A 17,502-nucleotide genomic window follows, 5' to 3' on the forward strand; every position below is an offset into this window, starting at 1 on the left:
AGTTGAATTTAATACACATCATACACATTGATGTTTTGAAATCGATGATTGTCGTCGTAGAAAATACTGATGTTCATGTTTGGTTTAATTCTATTGCTCTCAAGAAATATTTGAAAACAAACAAAACGTATATAAGTAATCGTTAGTTCGCATAAGGTCAAACAATACGCCATTAGAATGCGATTGCAATACACACATTCTGAGGTCGCTCATGTTCATGCAACATTCGTCAACAGCAATACACAAACGTAGTCCTGCAGTGGGCGCAGCTTTAGAGAAATATCTGTATGCATAGCGATATCTGTAGTGCTGTATCTGTATAGTAAGAATAATTGCAGGAAAAAATAAATAAAATGCAAGCTAAAGTAGAGAGAGAAAACTCAAAACGAGGATATAGATCTAGATCGTCAAACTTTTCTCCAGTTTCGTAGCAGTAACTAGCGTTTTGAACGACACTATTTCAAGAGATATATACAATGAAATTCAATATTTCAGACAATTCACATGCATTGTTTTATTTCGAAATCAAAACTTGACAATGAGGATGAAAAAGTTGTTAAATTACTCACCATTGTCTAGGATTGTTACATACATAAAGTTGTGTGGATGTTGGCATTGAATAATGCAAAAATAACTGTGACATATTTTTACAATAACCATTTACTCAACATAGGAGCGTTTGATTTGTATCGGAACAACTAAAGCATGTATTATAATTCGTATTTATAGCTTTTATTGGTACAAATGTATAATTTGACCTCATTTAATCCATATTCATGTGACCTTCAATTTAACCACCTAGGTAGAAATTGGTTATTTATTAGACGTGAACAGTCAATTTAAGGAAAAGAATGTCAACATTTAATGTGAAACAAATATGAACCATTGTGTTGCCTGATTTGATCCTCAAACAAATCCTTCTCATACAAGTTTAAACGATGATTGACTTTTTTGTTGTAACTTATGACATGACATAAAACAGGCGTATACAAATTAGACCACTTTCGAGTTTATCTGTCACCGGAAAAACTCGTCAATTATACACGCCTTTAAGACGTCATTAACCAGATAGAAGGGGGGAGGGGGGGGGGGGGGTCGTCTACGTTCATCAAACGTCTTAGTGATCGTCATTGTGCAGGATAAACTAGGAATAATGGTTGTTCTGTAGGTACTTAATGACAATTCCCTAATGACAGCAATGCTGATTGTCAATTTTGAGAATGCAATTTGCCGAAAATTCGTCCAATATAGAATTATAGTTTTCCAACCACTCGCTCAACATTGGAATGGAAGTGACGACGCCCCTTAACGCACAAATGACGTTCATTAAAACCAGAGCTTTTGACGGAAATGCATCGAACTCGAAAGTTGTCTATTGCACTTGGTTACAATCTATCAATATGAATGGTTGTGTTCACATCCGGTTATGTGACTGTCAGCAGTCTTAGAAGGTTGATTCGTTGGCTTCTGGTCTAAAATACGCTCGAAATGATGATAATATTATAGAAAACTTTTAACACCACTGGGTCAATACCACTGCTGGTGGACGTTTCGTCCTCGAGGGTATCACCAGCAAAGTAGTCAGCATTTCGGTGTTGACATGAATATCAACTATGTGGTCATTTTCCTGTTTACTAAGTTAAACTTAGGATTTTCTTATCCCAGGCATTGATTACCTCAGCCGTTTTTGGCACACCTTTTTGGAAGTTTGGATCCTAAATGCTCTCCAACCTTGTACTTGTTTAGCTTTAGAACTATTTTGATCTGAGCGTCACTGATGAGTCTTGTGTAGACGAAACGCGCGTCTGACATATTAGATGATAATCTACGTACCTTTTTTCTAACCTGTTATCAAGTCGATCCATTGCTAATTATTTATTTCAGACTTATTGTAGTTTGGAATACGTTTTTGTATGTCACAAATCGAATGTGAGAATTTGAGTCAAATCGGTGAACATGAAATTGAAATCTACTGTACCTTTAACAGCTAATCAAATATACTTACCTATGTGAATGTGAATTGTCTGTAGCTTGCCTACTTTCTATGAATAAATGTATTATACAGAATTATTGTCACGAAATATTAAAAAAAAAAAAATCTACATACTAGGAATAAAATTGTGAATGGAAATGGGAAATGTGTCAAAGAGACAACAACCCGACCATCGAAAAGACAACAGCAGAATGTCTACGTTTGAATACAGTTCGTTATTTGTTTTTTATGACATCTTTACGATCTTAATTTTGTACTGTCTTGATTAACCTATTATTTCATTTATCTATATAACCACCTATATTTAAAAAAATGAGTATATTAATAGAAATTGTACTGTATATTATTATATTTACTGTATGTATTACGTTTTTAAAGTTTAGGTACCTTGCTTTTTTATTATTCGTCTACGTGCATATTTCACCATCCAAACTATTAACAGAACAACACACATGCTTGCTAAACCGCCAATGAAGAACCCAAATCTAATAATTGCTGATGATTCTTTTGAAACTGAAAAAATAAATAAAATGGAAATATGAATTAATACATATCTAGGCTAAAAAAGATGCATAAAAGTGTGGTCTAGCAGTTTGGTTCCTTGTAAATTAAAAAAAAAAAGGTAGTTAAAAAGAAATGGTTTTTGATATTTGAAGAATATTGCGGCCTTCATAGTGAGTGTATATTGACATCAGGCTTGTTTTTGTCATGTTTATTTACCAATTTGCCATTTTCTGGTTGATACTAGTTATTACGTCCTAAAAAGAAACTTTCCCTCCAACTTTTGGATGCAATTTAGTAGAAAAATAAGGTTAAATGCGAATGATTTTCCTTTTACCTCTAACTTGATAGATAAATGACAATGTTTTCAGAAGAGATATCACTCAAAGGGGTTAAATTTATTATTGAAATAAAGTTTGGTAAATGTATAGTGTATGCACCTTTTACAGTATTTGCTGGTAAATAAATACATAGTGTGGCCATGAATACACAGAAACGAATTTTTATTTCAACATTTTAACTAATGGAAAATGAATGATATGCAATTTTATTATAATTCACGTTAAAATGTCATATTTTGATTGGCTAATACGAGGGTGTTAATTTACTTTATCATATATTTGGTAGTAAATACAGTAGTTTTGAAAACTAAGGATTTTTTTATCCCAGGAATAGATTACCTTAGCCGTATTTAGCACAACGTTTTGGAACTTTTGGGCCCACTTTGCTCGTCAACTTTGTACTTGTTTGGCTTTATAACTATTTTGATCGAACGTCACTGATGAGTCTTTTGTAGACGAAACGCGCGTCTGACGTAATAAATAATAATCCTGGTACCTTTGATAACTATTTGAATATTTGATAAATAGCCTGCTGTTTAATCCATATCGCGCAACTTTAATGCGCACCTTTTAACATACTCTTTATCACACCCCTACAATTTTTTTCTCATTTTTACCGTTTTTATTTATGCAAGCTTCTCAAGAAATATTTTCCCTCAAAATGGGTTCTAAATGAACGGTCATTTAGGCGTGAAGCAATTTATTGAATTGGCATGTGACGCCCTAAACGTCGAAATGTTCTGGCACACGAAATGCAACTATAAAAAAGAACTCGATGAAATACCAAACAAAATACACAAAACAAAATACAAAAATAGGTAACCCAGTTGCTTCGGATGAGTAATTGAGCAGTTCTTTTATAGCTTTTAAACAAGACAAACATAAAACTGAAGGTTAATCAGGTGTTAGTGATCAGAAAACAGTTTGTATATACTCTCCAGTTGAATAACATGATAAAGCGTATAAAACATGGCAAAAACTGTATCACATGCCCTATCACCCTCTACCAATAGCATCCCTCTGGCCTAAAGGCCCTCGGGCTTATATTAGTATCTCGGGATGATACGGCATATGATTCGGATTTTGCCATGTATTATTCTCTATATATCACATGGCTGAGCGGGTGACGCTTTTTTTGAACGCCACCCTCTCGGCTAGACCAATCAAAAATTGGTAATTTAAAGAACAATGAATTGAATTTACATCAATTTATTTAAACAAATGTTTAAATTCTACGTTTTGGCTCAGATTCTATTTTTTGACTGTCAAAAAAATAAAAAAATAAAACATCTTTGCTTCACTCCTGTTTATTTTTCGAATACCCGTTATGTTGTTATATAGATATAGGAAGGTGTGGTGTGAGTGCCAATTAGACAACTCTCCATCCAAATAACAGTTTATAAAAGTAAACCATTATAGGTCAATGTACGGCCTTCAACACAGAGCCTTGGCTCACAAGGAACAACAAGCTATAAAGGGCCCAAGAATTACTAGTGAAAACCCATTCAAACGGGAAAACCAACGGTCTAATCTATATAAAAAAATTATGTACTTGACGTCATAGAAAACACTTTTAAATGAAATTCATCTATGTAAAAGACAATAATGATAGAACATACAGTATAAGAAATTAAATAACACATAGCTGAGAGGGTGATAGAGCAGATTGGTACCCCTTGAAAAAGCCTTGTCAACCTTGACTTCGCCACGGTTGAAATTTTTTTGTCGGGGTACCAATCTGCCTTATCATCCTCTTAGCTATGTGTTATTTATATAGTATGACATAAATATAGTTTTGAACAGCGGTATACTACTGTTGCCTTTATCTACCTTAATTTATTAAAAGGCAACGAAATAAGAATTGTTAACAATTAAGCAGGTAATTTCTTTTTATAGCTATTTCAATATCAATATTCAATATGCTATTTCTAACAAAAGCAGACGTTATTTTTCATATTAATCTACAATAACATAACCGTCTACACCACACATGTCAAATGCACCTACATCAAATGTGACATTGAGAGTTACCTGGCATATCGCACTTGCGACCACGATAACCGTCGTTACAACCGACTCTGCAATTCCCTTCCAAAATATCACAAGATTGATTGAAGCAAGTGTCACATAAGTAGGCGCAATTAAAACCAAAATAGCCAGGTACACATTCTGAAATAATTAAACCGAAAGCTAATATATATTGAGCATTGATTTGAATAAATGATCACATTTATCATTACTGGTATATTTTAATTGATGGGATTTGTTTTGTTCAGCTTTAAGTGTTTTTGTTGTATTTTAAAGAACGTGGTTTTATCAAGTTGCCATTGCCATTTAAAATTCTGTATATTGTATTTAGTATGATTTGATCAACTATGTTAGAAAATGTGTTTAGAGATATACCCCATTTAAAGTATAACATAAATACTAACACAAAAGGTAAATTGAAAAGTGGATACTTATAAAAACTTACAAATCAAACGCCATCAATCGACAGAATAAGTGAAAACTTCCTGACTTAGAACAGACGTTTTCAGAAGGAAATAGAGGATTCGACTTGATTTTTAACAGGCGATACTTTAAAGTAACTAGAGAAAATTGCAAAGCTAACAAAGCAAAGTAAACATCCTCTTGTGAAGTGAAGTTATCAACCAACCCCATTGTCAAGTTCTATACGTTAGTCAAGATATGATGTATAAAGATCTGAATCTGTCGTTTCAGTTTACTGGTCTGATGGAATATATGCGTTCAACATTTAAACTATATTTTAATAGTTAGTGGTCATAATTTACTTACCAGTACGTAAATTAAAAAAAAGAAGTTTCTTCCGTTCTGTATTTATTTAATGTAGGACTCGTATAAAAACAGTAGCATACTAGCACGAATCGGGTCATAAGGATTTTAAATAATTTTAGAACCTTTAGTATAACATGTATATTGAGCCTTATATATAGAAACACGCATCCGGCATACCACATGTACCACTTTATAAGATTTTCAAGAATTTTAACGAACAGCTTCATATTACTTTTTGTTTACCTTGATCACATGAATCACCTTTCCATCCATTTTTACAGCCATCATCTGAACATTCACCAGTAAACATGTTGCATGGTATTTTAAGACAGTTACACATCTTATTACAATTAGTTCCAAAATGCCAATCATCACACTCTACAAAACAAGTTTGAAAAGAAATCACAAAAAATAAAAAACTTATATATGAAACAATAGTTATATATTATATACAGCTGCTATGTTTATTATAATTATTGAATCAAAGATAATCTAATATGTTATACTTAGTATGTCGAAATTAAAAGAAAACGTAAATTATATCCAAACAGAACAAAAAAAATCATGATCCACTCGTATTAATTTATCAGAACTAAATATAAAATTAAGGAGGCGATATATGACTGCAAAGGAGCCAATTATCAACCTGAGTTCAAACTACGTTGATAAAAAACAAATATAAGTCATCGTACACGTAAATGTTTCAACAATGAGAAAACCCAATCTGTATGAATATTCAGTGGGGATCACTTCTAACCTCTTATTAGAACTTTCAGAATGATCTGTCATAGAACTGTTCTACACTGTCTTACAGCAGTTATTCCTAGAACAGTTCTACCCTAGAATAGTTCTACCGTAGAACTGTTCTAAGTAGAACTGTCAGAATCAGTTCTAGGGTAGAACTGTCAGGATCAGTTCTAGGGTAGAACTGTCCAAATCAGTTCTAGGGATAAACTGTCAGCAGAACTGACCAAATCAGTTCTAACCGTAGAGCTTTCAGCAGAACTGACTAGATCAGTTCTAACAGTAGAACTGTCTAAAAATGTTCTATCCGTAGAACTGACCAAATCTATCAGGATTGTAGAACAGTTCAAAATGACGTCACTACAGTTAGCTCTCCTGACAGATTGTGACAGTTTTGATGAAGTGATCTCAACTGTAGGAAGCAGTCGGCAATCCTCGGTAGAATCCGCTACTCTCCTTCTACCTTTTAGCTTCTTAGATGAGGATACGGAGTTGACACGAATGCTGTAGGCAACTATAAAAGGCACCGACAAGAAAAGTGGTAAACAATTTAAACAAGAAAACAGATTTATAGCAAAGTAGATAAACATATTCCTTTATGAATCAAAGACAACCATTGACTGTTCAAAGATAAATTGTTTTTTTACTGTACAAAAAAAAGTAAATCCCCAAAATACTGAACTTCGAGGAAAGTTCAAAACGGAAAGTTTCTAATCAAATGGCAATATCAAAAGATAAAACACATCAAACGAATGGATAACAAATGTCATATACCTGTCCTTATGTAGAACATGGTGGATTAAAACTGGTTTTAAAGCTAGCTACACCTGTCATGTGTATGACAGTCGCATCAAATTTCAAATGGAGATATAACAAAACAAGTGTAGGTGATTCAAATACCATAGTAAGGCATATGTGTTATAATCCCATACATTATTTCTGATCACGTTCATTAAGTTGAGGATACGTTTGATCAACACAGCCATGTTCAGTTCTCCTTAAATACATTTTGGTTTTTGATGACAAAGTACAACACTGTCGCATTTCAAAATGTGAGACCAAAGGCTGCAATACTTGTGCTATTTTAATTACAGATGCTGAATTTACTAGCAATTTGACCAAGAAGTCATATTTTACCAGAAGTTACGATGATCTGAATTGTAAATCGATAAATGTCGTCTACGGATTAGAGTGCAACCTTTGCGGATTAGTATACGTCGGTGAAACGAAAGGAAGGCTAAACAAACGTATGTGCGGTCATAGATCAGACATTAACCTCAATGCTAACGACATTCTATACCAGCATTTCAATCAGCCCGATCATTCCATCGTTTCTATGACAGTTCGCATTATCGAAAAGATATACCATAGCTCTAACAATCCTAATCTTTCAACGACTCTCCGTAGACAAAAAGAAGACTACTGGATTAGACTATTGGGAACTGCAACACCGTATGGCTGCAATGACAAAATTGATGGTATAGGTATTCTATCTAGTCCTTCGTGTAACTCGGTGAATGTGATGAATATTTTCAACTCGACTCCTCGACGTAGACGCGGTCATGGTCATCGTCATTATACACCACCTTCTCTGCATGATGTCTTTATTAATGACTTGCTGCCATTTATACAAAAGCCGTTAGGTATTCATCACATTCGCACGCAACTTTATTCATTACCCCTTTCAAAACTTCATTCTCTGTTCAATTTATGTTTGGAATCCACTGTTACAAACCCTCATTCAAACCTATACAAAATTACAGCTATAATTTCGGATATTGCAAGTCACAGACTTTTCAAGCCAGTCCGCATTGGCAAAGATGAAAAAGAGAAAAGATCTTTCCTTAATCTTTCCTTTGCCAACAAAGGTATCGATGGCGTCAACTTAGGCAATATCCTTCATCATAAATTAGTTCAATCGAAAATACCTCCTTATTTCAAAGACCAGTCTGTACCAATCATTTCTTATACCTATACCAAACCTATTGCAACTAAAATTTTCAATTACAAACACGTTTTGCAGGATCTCGATATTGACGACTTCAAGTCTAAACCTCTCGATTGCACTTGTGCTAGTTCCCAATTCACATATAATCCCGCTGGCCACGTTATTACCGGTGACCTCAACATTGTTAATAACACTTCTCTACAAAATGTGTTATCGAAAGGTCCGAAATATCGTGAGCCTAAATCCATCAATTGGAAATTCAACTTTAAAATTTTGATTGATTCAGTTGAGGATTATACCAGGTAATGGGCTAAGCGCGAGAAGGAAGACGTAGACACTCTTTCCGAATGGATTAAGGCAGTGAGGTCGTTGATACAAATCAGAATTAAGAAACTGAATGGGTCTATCAATGCCCATGCTACGTCAATCTTTAAAGACCCAAATGTTGCAAAACACCTATCCTACCTGCATGACAAATATGTTGTTGTCCCCGCAGATAAAGCCCCAAACAACATCGTTTTTGTATGTAAAACTCATTACATTAACTGCTTGATAAACGAATTAGGTATTGACAATTCACTTGGAAACTCAACATATACACTCACGACACTTACCAAAGAGAAAATCCTGGATAATCATAGGTCTGTTCTGTGTTCCTTTGGAATTTCAACCAAAGATGAAGAACTGGATCTGCCATCACTGTATTGGATACCCAAACTACATAAGTGTCCATACAAACAACGGTATATTGCTGGGTCTTCCAAGTGCTCCACGAAACCTCTTTCTAAATTATTAACATCTATTTTATCAGCAATCAAAGTCGGGCTTCAAAGTTATTGTGAAACTGCCTATTCTAGAGGGGGCGTGAATCAGATGTGGATACTTAAAAATTCCAAAGATCTTTTAGAGTACATACAATCTAACTCTCTTTCATCTTGTAACAGTATTAAAACATTTTTCTACTCTGTACACTAGTATTCCACATTCCAAACTAAAAGACAAATTGAAAGAGTTGGTATTGCTTTGCTTCGTAAAAAAGAATGGCCAACGTAGATACAAGTATCTTGTCTTAGGGAGGGATAAATCCTACTTTGTAAAGGATCACTCTGATTCCCCAAAAAATTCTCTGAAACTGATATTATCAAGATGCTTGATTTCTTGATTGACAACATATTTGTTACGTTCGGAGGACGTGTTTTTCAACAGACTGTCGGCATTCCAATGGGAACAAACTGTGCCCCTCTACTTGCCGACTTGTTTCTTTATTATTATGAGGCTGACTTAATGCAGGAACTTCTTAGGAAGAAAGATAAGAAGTTAGCACTATCCTTTAACTCTACGTTTCGCTATATAGAGGATTCCTTTCACTAAATAATTCAAAATTTGGTGACTATGTGGAACGCATCTATCCAATCGAGCTAGAGATAAAGGATACTACAGATACAGTTAAGTCGGCCTCATATCTTGACTTACATCTAGAAATTGACAATGAGGGTCGGTTGAAAACAAACTTTACGACAAAAGAGATGATTTCAGCTTTCCAATTGTGAACTTTCCATTTCTAAGTAGCAACATTCCAGCAGCACCTGCATACGGGGTATATATCTCCCAATTGATACGATATTCCCGTGCTTGCATTTCCTATCATTATTTTCTTGATAAGGGTTGCTGCTCACAAGGAAGCTATTAAACCAAGAGTTCCAAATGGTGAAGTTGAAATCATCCCTTCGTAAATTTTACGGACGCCATCACGAGTTGGTTGACCGTTATGGAATAACCGTATCACAAATGATATCGGATATGTTCCTTACGTCGTAACTACAATCCCCTTCCCTTTCCTGAATGTGACCGACCGAATTAGACTATTTACCGGATTTGTTATCACATAAGCAACACGACGGGTGCCGCATGTGGAGCAGGATCTGCTTACCCTTCCAGAGCACCTGAGATCACCCCCAGTTTTTGGTGGGGTTCGTGTTGTTTATTCTTTAGTTTTCTATGTTGTGTCATGTGTACTATTGTTTTTCTGTTTGTCTTTTTCATTTTTAGCCATGGCGTTGTCAGTTTGTTTTAGATTTATGAGTTTGACTGACCCTTTGGTATCTTTCGTCCCTCTTTGACATTACCATGTACTTTGCACCGTAAAATCTGAATAAAACCATTAACTGTTATACATCTAAAAACTTTCACAGCATAATGAATAAGTTGGATGGACATAAAGACGCAAAGACACAGCAACAAAAAATACAATGCCGATGTCATCGAAGACGAACCGTAATCAAATCAATGAGAAACGCCAACCATGTTTATGAATTGAATAACTACATTGTCTATCTAATTTGAACATATGCATTGTTATGGACTTTTTTATTAGCAGATACACAAGTGCAACTTACTCTCATTACAATATTTTCCATACACATAGCCGGGTTTACAAAAACTGTCAATTTTGCAAACTCCATTGATATGATTACATTCATTAACTATACAGCCATCACATGTCTCGGAACAATTCCAACCAAAGTTTCCATTACTGCACTCTGAAACAGCCAATTAGGATCTTTAAAGTACAGACTGGTCTGATGCGTGTGTCAGGCAAAATTACCATATATATGTAACCAGTCATCAATATAGAGAATCTAGTCTTATATAGTGCCAAGGGTTCATCTTCAGCCCTTCTGCTCTATTTTGATGAAAATGGTGAAAATTTTAACATTAGTTCTTAATTTCTGAAAACTGTTTCCTCTGATTTCCTTTGACTTTCTGGGAACCTTATAATGTAAGAAGCTGTACTTCTCCCCGCAGTCCTTGGCTTTTTGTTACCAAACATAAAGGATTATGTACCCTTTTAGACTTGTTATATATTATATTTTGTAGTGTACTGAATCATAATTATATGATCCATCGCCCCGTAAGATTTATCGTTGACTTTTTATTCAGTCATTTAATATATTTCTCATAATGTACATTCAAAGATAGCATTTCACCTTCAAAGTAGCCACGATATAGCCTTTCTGTCCTAATTCGGCGTAAAGCAACCAACAATCAATCAATCAAACAGCAAATTAATCAATTAACATGTATTTTTAAACTAACTTACTGCGGTAAATTCAGTACTGTTTAGAAAAGTTGCTTGCATTCTATTCAGAATTGTTCGGAAACTGTCAGATAATTCAGTATTGAATAACAAATAATGCAATTCTTTTTCGCCGATGATGACACGCGGACAAATCTATTCGAGCAGTGAATTTAGTCGTCTTTGGTGTGTTTGAATAGTTGATGATTAATTATCGTGAATTGTGTGGGTCTTTTTCTTTCCGGACACATAAATTTATCAAACATGCCCCTTTGTGTTTTTTTTCTATTTCAATCTGAACCTACAGTGCAGGGATAATATACACGATGATGTGCCGGCAAATTTGTGTAAACTTGATCTTAATAACAGGTTTCTGCAATAAGGCAAACATAACATCATCAAATTAGCAGCTTACTGTACTGAATGAACAAGATGAATCGTGTTTATGTTTTCGCTTTTCGACTGGGAAATCAAACGCTGCCGAACTGTAGAAGTCATTTCAAGTAACTAGCAGTATAATGCAATCCACAAATATCTTAATATTAATACTCGAACCTTCTGTGCAATTGAATCCTTCCCATCCTTTCAGGCAGCCTGCTTTACACTGTCCCGTCACATGATCACAAGGTGATGTTAAACAGTTTAAAGAGCAGTCTCGAAGACATTGATTACCGAATTTACCTTCACCACATGCTGTGAGATGACATAAGAAGTTCCCATTTTATATAATTACTTTTTTTGTGTCAATTCCACATTGTAAATAACCCTATTGTTTTGTAATTATCAATTATATACCTTTAAGGATGTTTGCTTGTCATGTTTTTGAATTTTTGTCAGTTTTTCGAAATGTTGCCCATGGACCCCAATTTTTCTTTTTATAAATCTCGTACATGGATAATTATAAGCCATTTGTGAAAGTCTTATCAAATCTTATTTATTTAAAAATAGTTTTTGAGAACTTTAACTGGTCAATGATACATGTAAAGCTATGAAAAATCAAGAGAGAACATTTTCCCACCAAAATTCCAATGGCTAATATCTCCTATAATCCCCTATCAAAAATAGATCCTAGTTTTACGGATAGTTATTTATTTTGAAACTGAGCAGCAAACATCCTTATATGCAAGATAAATCTGCGTACAATAACGTATATTACACGTACAATGTATTAATTCTAAGAAAGGTCAATTACCATCTCAATCTTAAACAGACACATTTAGTTCGTTGCTGTGTGTGTTACATTTTAATGTTGTGTCGTTGTTCTCCTCTTATATTTAATGCGTTTCCTCAGTTTTAGTTCGTTACCCCGATTTTGGTTTTTGTCCATAGATTTATGAGTTTTGAACAGCGGTATACTACTGTTGCCTTTATTTAAAACAAACTGGCACTAAAGAGGAATCAACAATATAAAATGTATCAATAGTTTTTATGTCTGCTAATCAGCGTATCTGAATATCATTAATATTTCTGAGGGCCTGTTTTTAAAACTACAAGAAGTATATTTTGTATATAAGATCTGGAAAACTGTCCATCAAGGTGAAAATAAAAGTATTGAAAATGGAAAAATGGGGGATGTACGAAATCAAAAATTTAATTGTTGTAGCAAACGGAAAGTAAAGAGTGAATTGCGAATAATGCAATATTGTCGGGATATGTTTTTCAAGTAAGGATTTATATTGTTTACCTTATCTATATGTGATTGAGACTGCATCAAATAGCACTCCAAAACTTTATCAGGGAGAGGCAAACTTCTATTAAAGCGATGTTTGTGTATTGAAGTATATTGATGTACCTGTAAAACCTCATGCAGGTGGAAACGGATTGCAAAACCGTTATATGGGTTTCTTTCATTTCGAGTAAGGTTAGACATTGTCTACCAGAAGAGCATTTGCCATATGTCTAAAAATTTACTGTGAAAAGAATATCACTGAATCCTATCTAAACAATGTTAATTTTTTTACCAAATGCGTTAACTGATGAAATTACTTATCACTTTATATACGAATGGTTTTTTTTTATCAATTTTTCTGTTGTAAAAGAAGCACATACAAAAGTGGCTTCTGGTGATCATTGTATGATAAAACGTTAATTCTCAACATGAATCTCAGCTATATATGTCATGTTACAAAGCTTTGTTTAACCTAGTATAAATATAACTACTTTATTTCACTATGCATTATTTAGACAACAACAACAACAACAACAATAACATAAACAGCAACAATAAATAATTTATTAGAGTCTCACCTCTTTTAAACATTTGATATAAAACACAATATAATATTAACAGATCAATTAATAAAATAGCCACTCTAAAAAGAGTTATGAGAGACTGAGGAGGAAATAATGAAATTGTTACCTCTGTTACATTTTTCACCGAGCCAACCACTTGAGCAACCGAACACACAGTTTCCGGTTCTTAAATCACATGATCCTATACAGTGATCGGGACATGTCGATTCACATCTGTCTCCATATTTCCCATACGGACATCCTGCAAATAAAGTGTCGTATTTCTCATGGTTGTCCTTTACACTATGTCAGTCGTTGATAAGAGATGGTTCTCACACAACGTCGCAAATTCGATTTTTAAACATTTTCAATGTGATAATTATTTTCTATGCATAATTGTTTTACATGCTGGAATTGACGTTTTTATAATTTTATTTCCTCGCCAACTTAAATACAGGTATCTTGTCTAAGGGAGGGATACGTTGTACATTGAAAAAAAAAAGAATCAAACAAAAATTCTCTAACACTGACAGTACCAAGATGCTTTATAATTTCGGATTGACAACCTACTTAGTACGTTCGGATGACGATTTGTAACATACAATTGGGTGACTTCATTAAAGAACTTATTAGGAAGAAAGAAAGAAGGTTAACCTTATCAAAACTTGACAAGGACTTCATGACAGGTACCAGGCCAGTTGTGGATCTTGATATATTAATCTTGCATGGGTACATAAGATTAAACCTGTTTTGTATGGTCTGTTTTGTGCAGTATCGTACATTCTCCAAGTTGTACCGGTATTTGTCTATTTTCTTTCATGTAGGATTTTTTGTATTCCCCCTGATATAATATATTATGATTATAAATGAAATATAATATGGTATTAAATTTGTTCACTCTGATCATCCACAGGATCTTCTAATTTTATGTCAAAATAGTTAGAAATAACACATTACACAAATGTACTAAATTTGTAAATTCTATATACTTACCACCAATTTCGATTTCACAAATATCGATCTTTGAATTTCTTTTCAGAATGGGCGGTAAATAAATAACATATTTGCAAACAGCAAATACGTCTATATCATCGTTATCGTACTCTGCATTGTATAACACAGTACCATTAGCCCATGCATCAGTTGTATTAGAACAATACACTTTATGATTACCGACTATGGTAGTATTGTCTGAAAATGAGATGTTATATAGACATTTACAATGATGGATAAAAAACCAGTTCACAAAAAAAAAAATACCCCAAAAGAAACGTCAATATACATGATATAGGTATTGAGATAAAAATAAGTTGACACATTTATCATTCTATGGAACATTCCTTGTTTTATTCCTTAGTATCGATCTTATATAAATAATATATTTGCATACAGCAAATACGTCTATATCCACGTTATCATACTCTGCATTGTATAACACTATACCATCAGCCCATGGATCAGTTGTATTAAAACAATACACTTTATGATTACCGACTATGGTAACATTGTCTGCAAATACGATGTAAAATAGACCCTAACAATGATTTATAAAAAAACAACCAGTTCACAATAAAAAAAAATATCCCAAAAGAAACGTCCATAAACATTCATGATAAAGATCTTGAGTTTGAGATAGACATTTGTTGACACATTTATCATTCTATATAACTTTACTAGTTTAATTGCTAAACTTCGATCTTTGAATGTCCATTCAGAATGGGCGGTAGATAAATAACATATTTGCAAACAGCAAATACGACCATATCCTCGTTAATATATTCTGCATTGTATTATACTTTATCTTACCTCCTATACATTTCTAGGAATGTGATTGGTTAAAAGCGCCCTCGTGGAGACCGTATCTATTTGATATTTGGTTAGTAGGGAGGCGGGGCTTATCTCATACCCGGTTAGTAGTGGTGTTACGTCCCTTTATAAAAACAGAACGGTACTGAAAAAAATCGTAAAGGTTTCAACAGACGAAGAAATTGATGATTAAGATTGAAATCAATTCATAAAACACATTTAAACCTAACAAGTTGTTATTGTTGGTATCTGTTTTTGTAGGATCAATGGAAGTAGTTTCTTAATGCTAACAGTATTGAAGACTTCCCCATTTTGATAGGTCTAAATTTCACACGTTAAGATAGTCGGTAAGATAAATTCGTTACATAGTGTGCTAGTGACCTAATACGGTATATATGGGGTCAGTAAATTCCATATGGGGATTCGAGCTTCGGTCTCACCCCATATGGAATTTACTGACCCAATATATACCGTATTAGGTCACTAGCAACCTATGTAACTAACAGTACCATATAGTATTTATACATTACACTTTGTGAATATGTCGACAGGAGAATTCAGGTATGTAAAAAGGTATTAAACAGATATATCATGTTAAGGAGGGGTATTTGCAAAAAATGCCAGTCGAGAGAATGTTAAATTTTGCGAGCCGTAAGGCGACGGAAATTCATTCTCAAGACTGGTATTTTTCGCAAATACCCATCAAGAAGATGCTCTATCTGTTTAATTACACCGAATGTTAATGTTCAAAAACGCATTAATGATCGTGACGTTACAAGCGTCCAGTCGTATAGAGTATTTTTTTGGCAAATACCACGGCAGAGAGGGTAAAAAAGGCATATCCTTTTGGCAAAAACCACGGCGAAGTTAAAAAATGAACGATATTCATTTGAAAACAGTAAATTTGTGAAAAATACACTAGCTATCAACCAATGAAAATCCAGAATTTTTACATACGGTGTAATTAGAACAAATAACACAGATTTACAAATATTTTCAAAGAGGGAATTTTAAACTCTATGTATTCAAATTGTGATTGTTATTTACAAATCTGATCAATACAGGCATCACCCAACTTTCAATATTTATTTCCTATAGTTACTTTTCACTAACTTAACATGTTACTATTCTATGGACTAGGTATTGAAATAAATATATGACTGCCTGATCTTCCAACAAATACTGAAAAATGTATATAGATTTAATCAATAGCCCACACGAAAATCACTACCACACTGTGTAACGAAATTATCTTACCGACTATCTTACTATGAGGCTTTTAGACTATTGTACTTTAAAGTTGTTAAGTTTTCATTATACAGAACCTATTTTCATTGGTCTTTACCTTAAAAAAGCCTATTTTCCTTTAACCACTATTCAATAGCTTTCGTGTCTTTTAATAAAAAAATTCTATTTGGTATATAATCCTGAATAGGACAATATCTTTCGGGACCTTCAAATTATACACAGTTGAGACATACATGCATCATACTCCTGTTATAATCTTAAAGTCTTTCATACAATATATCTTATGCCATGCCATAGGACATGAAGGATATACGCATACTTTTGAAAAACAATCCCAAGATCTCTATTTTATTACCTTTAGTGCATTGTTTATTATCAGCAATATTAGAACCAGGAACTGACCATATTTGCATATCAACAAAACGGGGAGATGTTAAAACCGTGCCTGTTATTTTAAATTGACTAAGCACGTATGACGTTTGCAATTATTCTTGACAAAGGTGTTTAAAAATACTATTTCCAAACTTCCGCGCTTCATACAAATTGTGCATCGGTCACCATTTTTACACCCAAATAGAATTACAAAAAGGAGCATTAAATCCTTAAATATAAAATCCGACATTGGCGAGTTAGGAACACACAACACTTGAAGAAAGACTGCAATCTACAAGTTTGTTTAATATGCCCAAAACACAATCATAGATATTCATATACTAAAGGCGTTCATAAACATAATGTTTATCATTACATTATTTTAATCCATTGTTGTCAATATAATAGAATGTTATGCGACTGTCATACAAGTGAGAGGTTTGGT

General features: G+C 33.7%; 2 protein-coding genes across 5 annotated transcripts in view; both read right to left on the minus strand.

The window, feature by feature from the left end:
• Nucleotides 1-17,502, minus strand: part of LOC139489596 (receptor-type tyrosine-protein phosphatase mu-like) — a 107,852-nt gene that overhangs the window by 65,182 nt on the left and 25,168 nt on the right. The gene's annotated exons all lie outside the window — the stretch shown is intronic.
• The window catches only part of LOC139489619 (multiple epidermal growth factor-like domains protein 10), a 297,206-nt gene that overhangs the window by 418 nt on the left and 279,286 nt on the right, over nucleotides 1-17,502 (minus strand). For 2 of the 4 annotated variants that reach the window (XR_011656209.1, XR_011656208.1), the window contains 7 exons: nucleotides 13,759-13,893; nucleotides 11,955-12,092; nucleotides 10,720-10,863; nucleotides 5,875-6,009; nucleotides 4,839-5,004; nucleotides 2,381-2,497; nucleotides 2,006-2,042 (listed from right to left, as the gene is read on the minus strand). Coding sequence is in view for 2 of the 4 variants with exons in the window: in XM_071276245.1 (XP_071132346.1) it covers nucleotides 2,006-2,042; nucleotides 2,381-2,506; nucleotides 4,867-5,004; nucleotides 5,875-6,009; nucleotides 10,720-10,863; nucleotides 11,955-12,092; nucleotides 13,759-13,893; nucleotides 14,625-14,822 (1,051 nt within the window). In the remaining 2 variants the exon portion in view is untranslated. Of the gene's footprint in view, nucleotides 1-2,005; nucleotides 2,043-2,380; nucleotides 2,507-4,838; nucleotides 5,005-5,874; nucleotides 6,010-10,719; nucleotides 10,864-11,954; nucleotides 12,093-13,758; nucleotides 13,894-14,624; nucleotides 14,823-17,502 lie in introns of all 4 variants that reach the window. The other 2 variants (XM_071276245.1, XM_071276227.1) reach the window with 2 other exon arrangements.

Source organism: Mytilus edulis, chromosome 1 (genome assembly GCF_963676685.1).
Source record: "Mytilus edulis chromosome 1, xbMytEdul2.2, whole genome shotgun sequence".
Classification (NCBI taxonomy): Eukaryota; Metazoa; Mollusca; class Bivalvia; order Mytilida; family Mytilidae; genus Mytilus; species Mytilus edulis.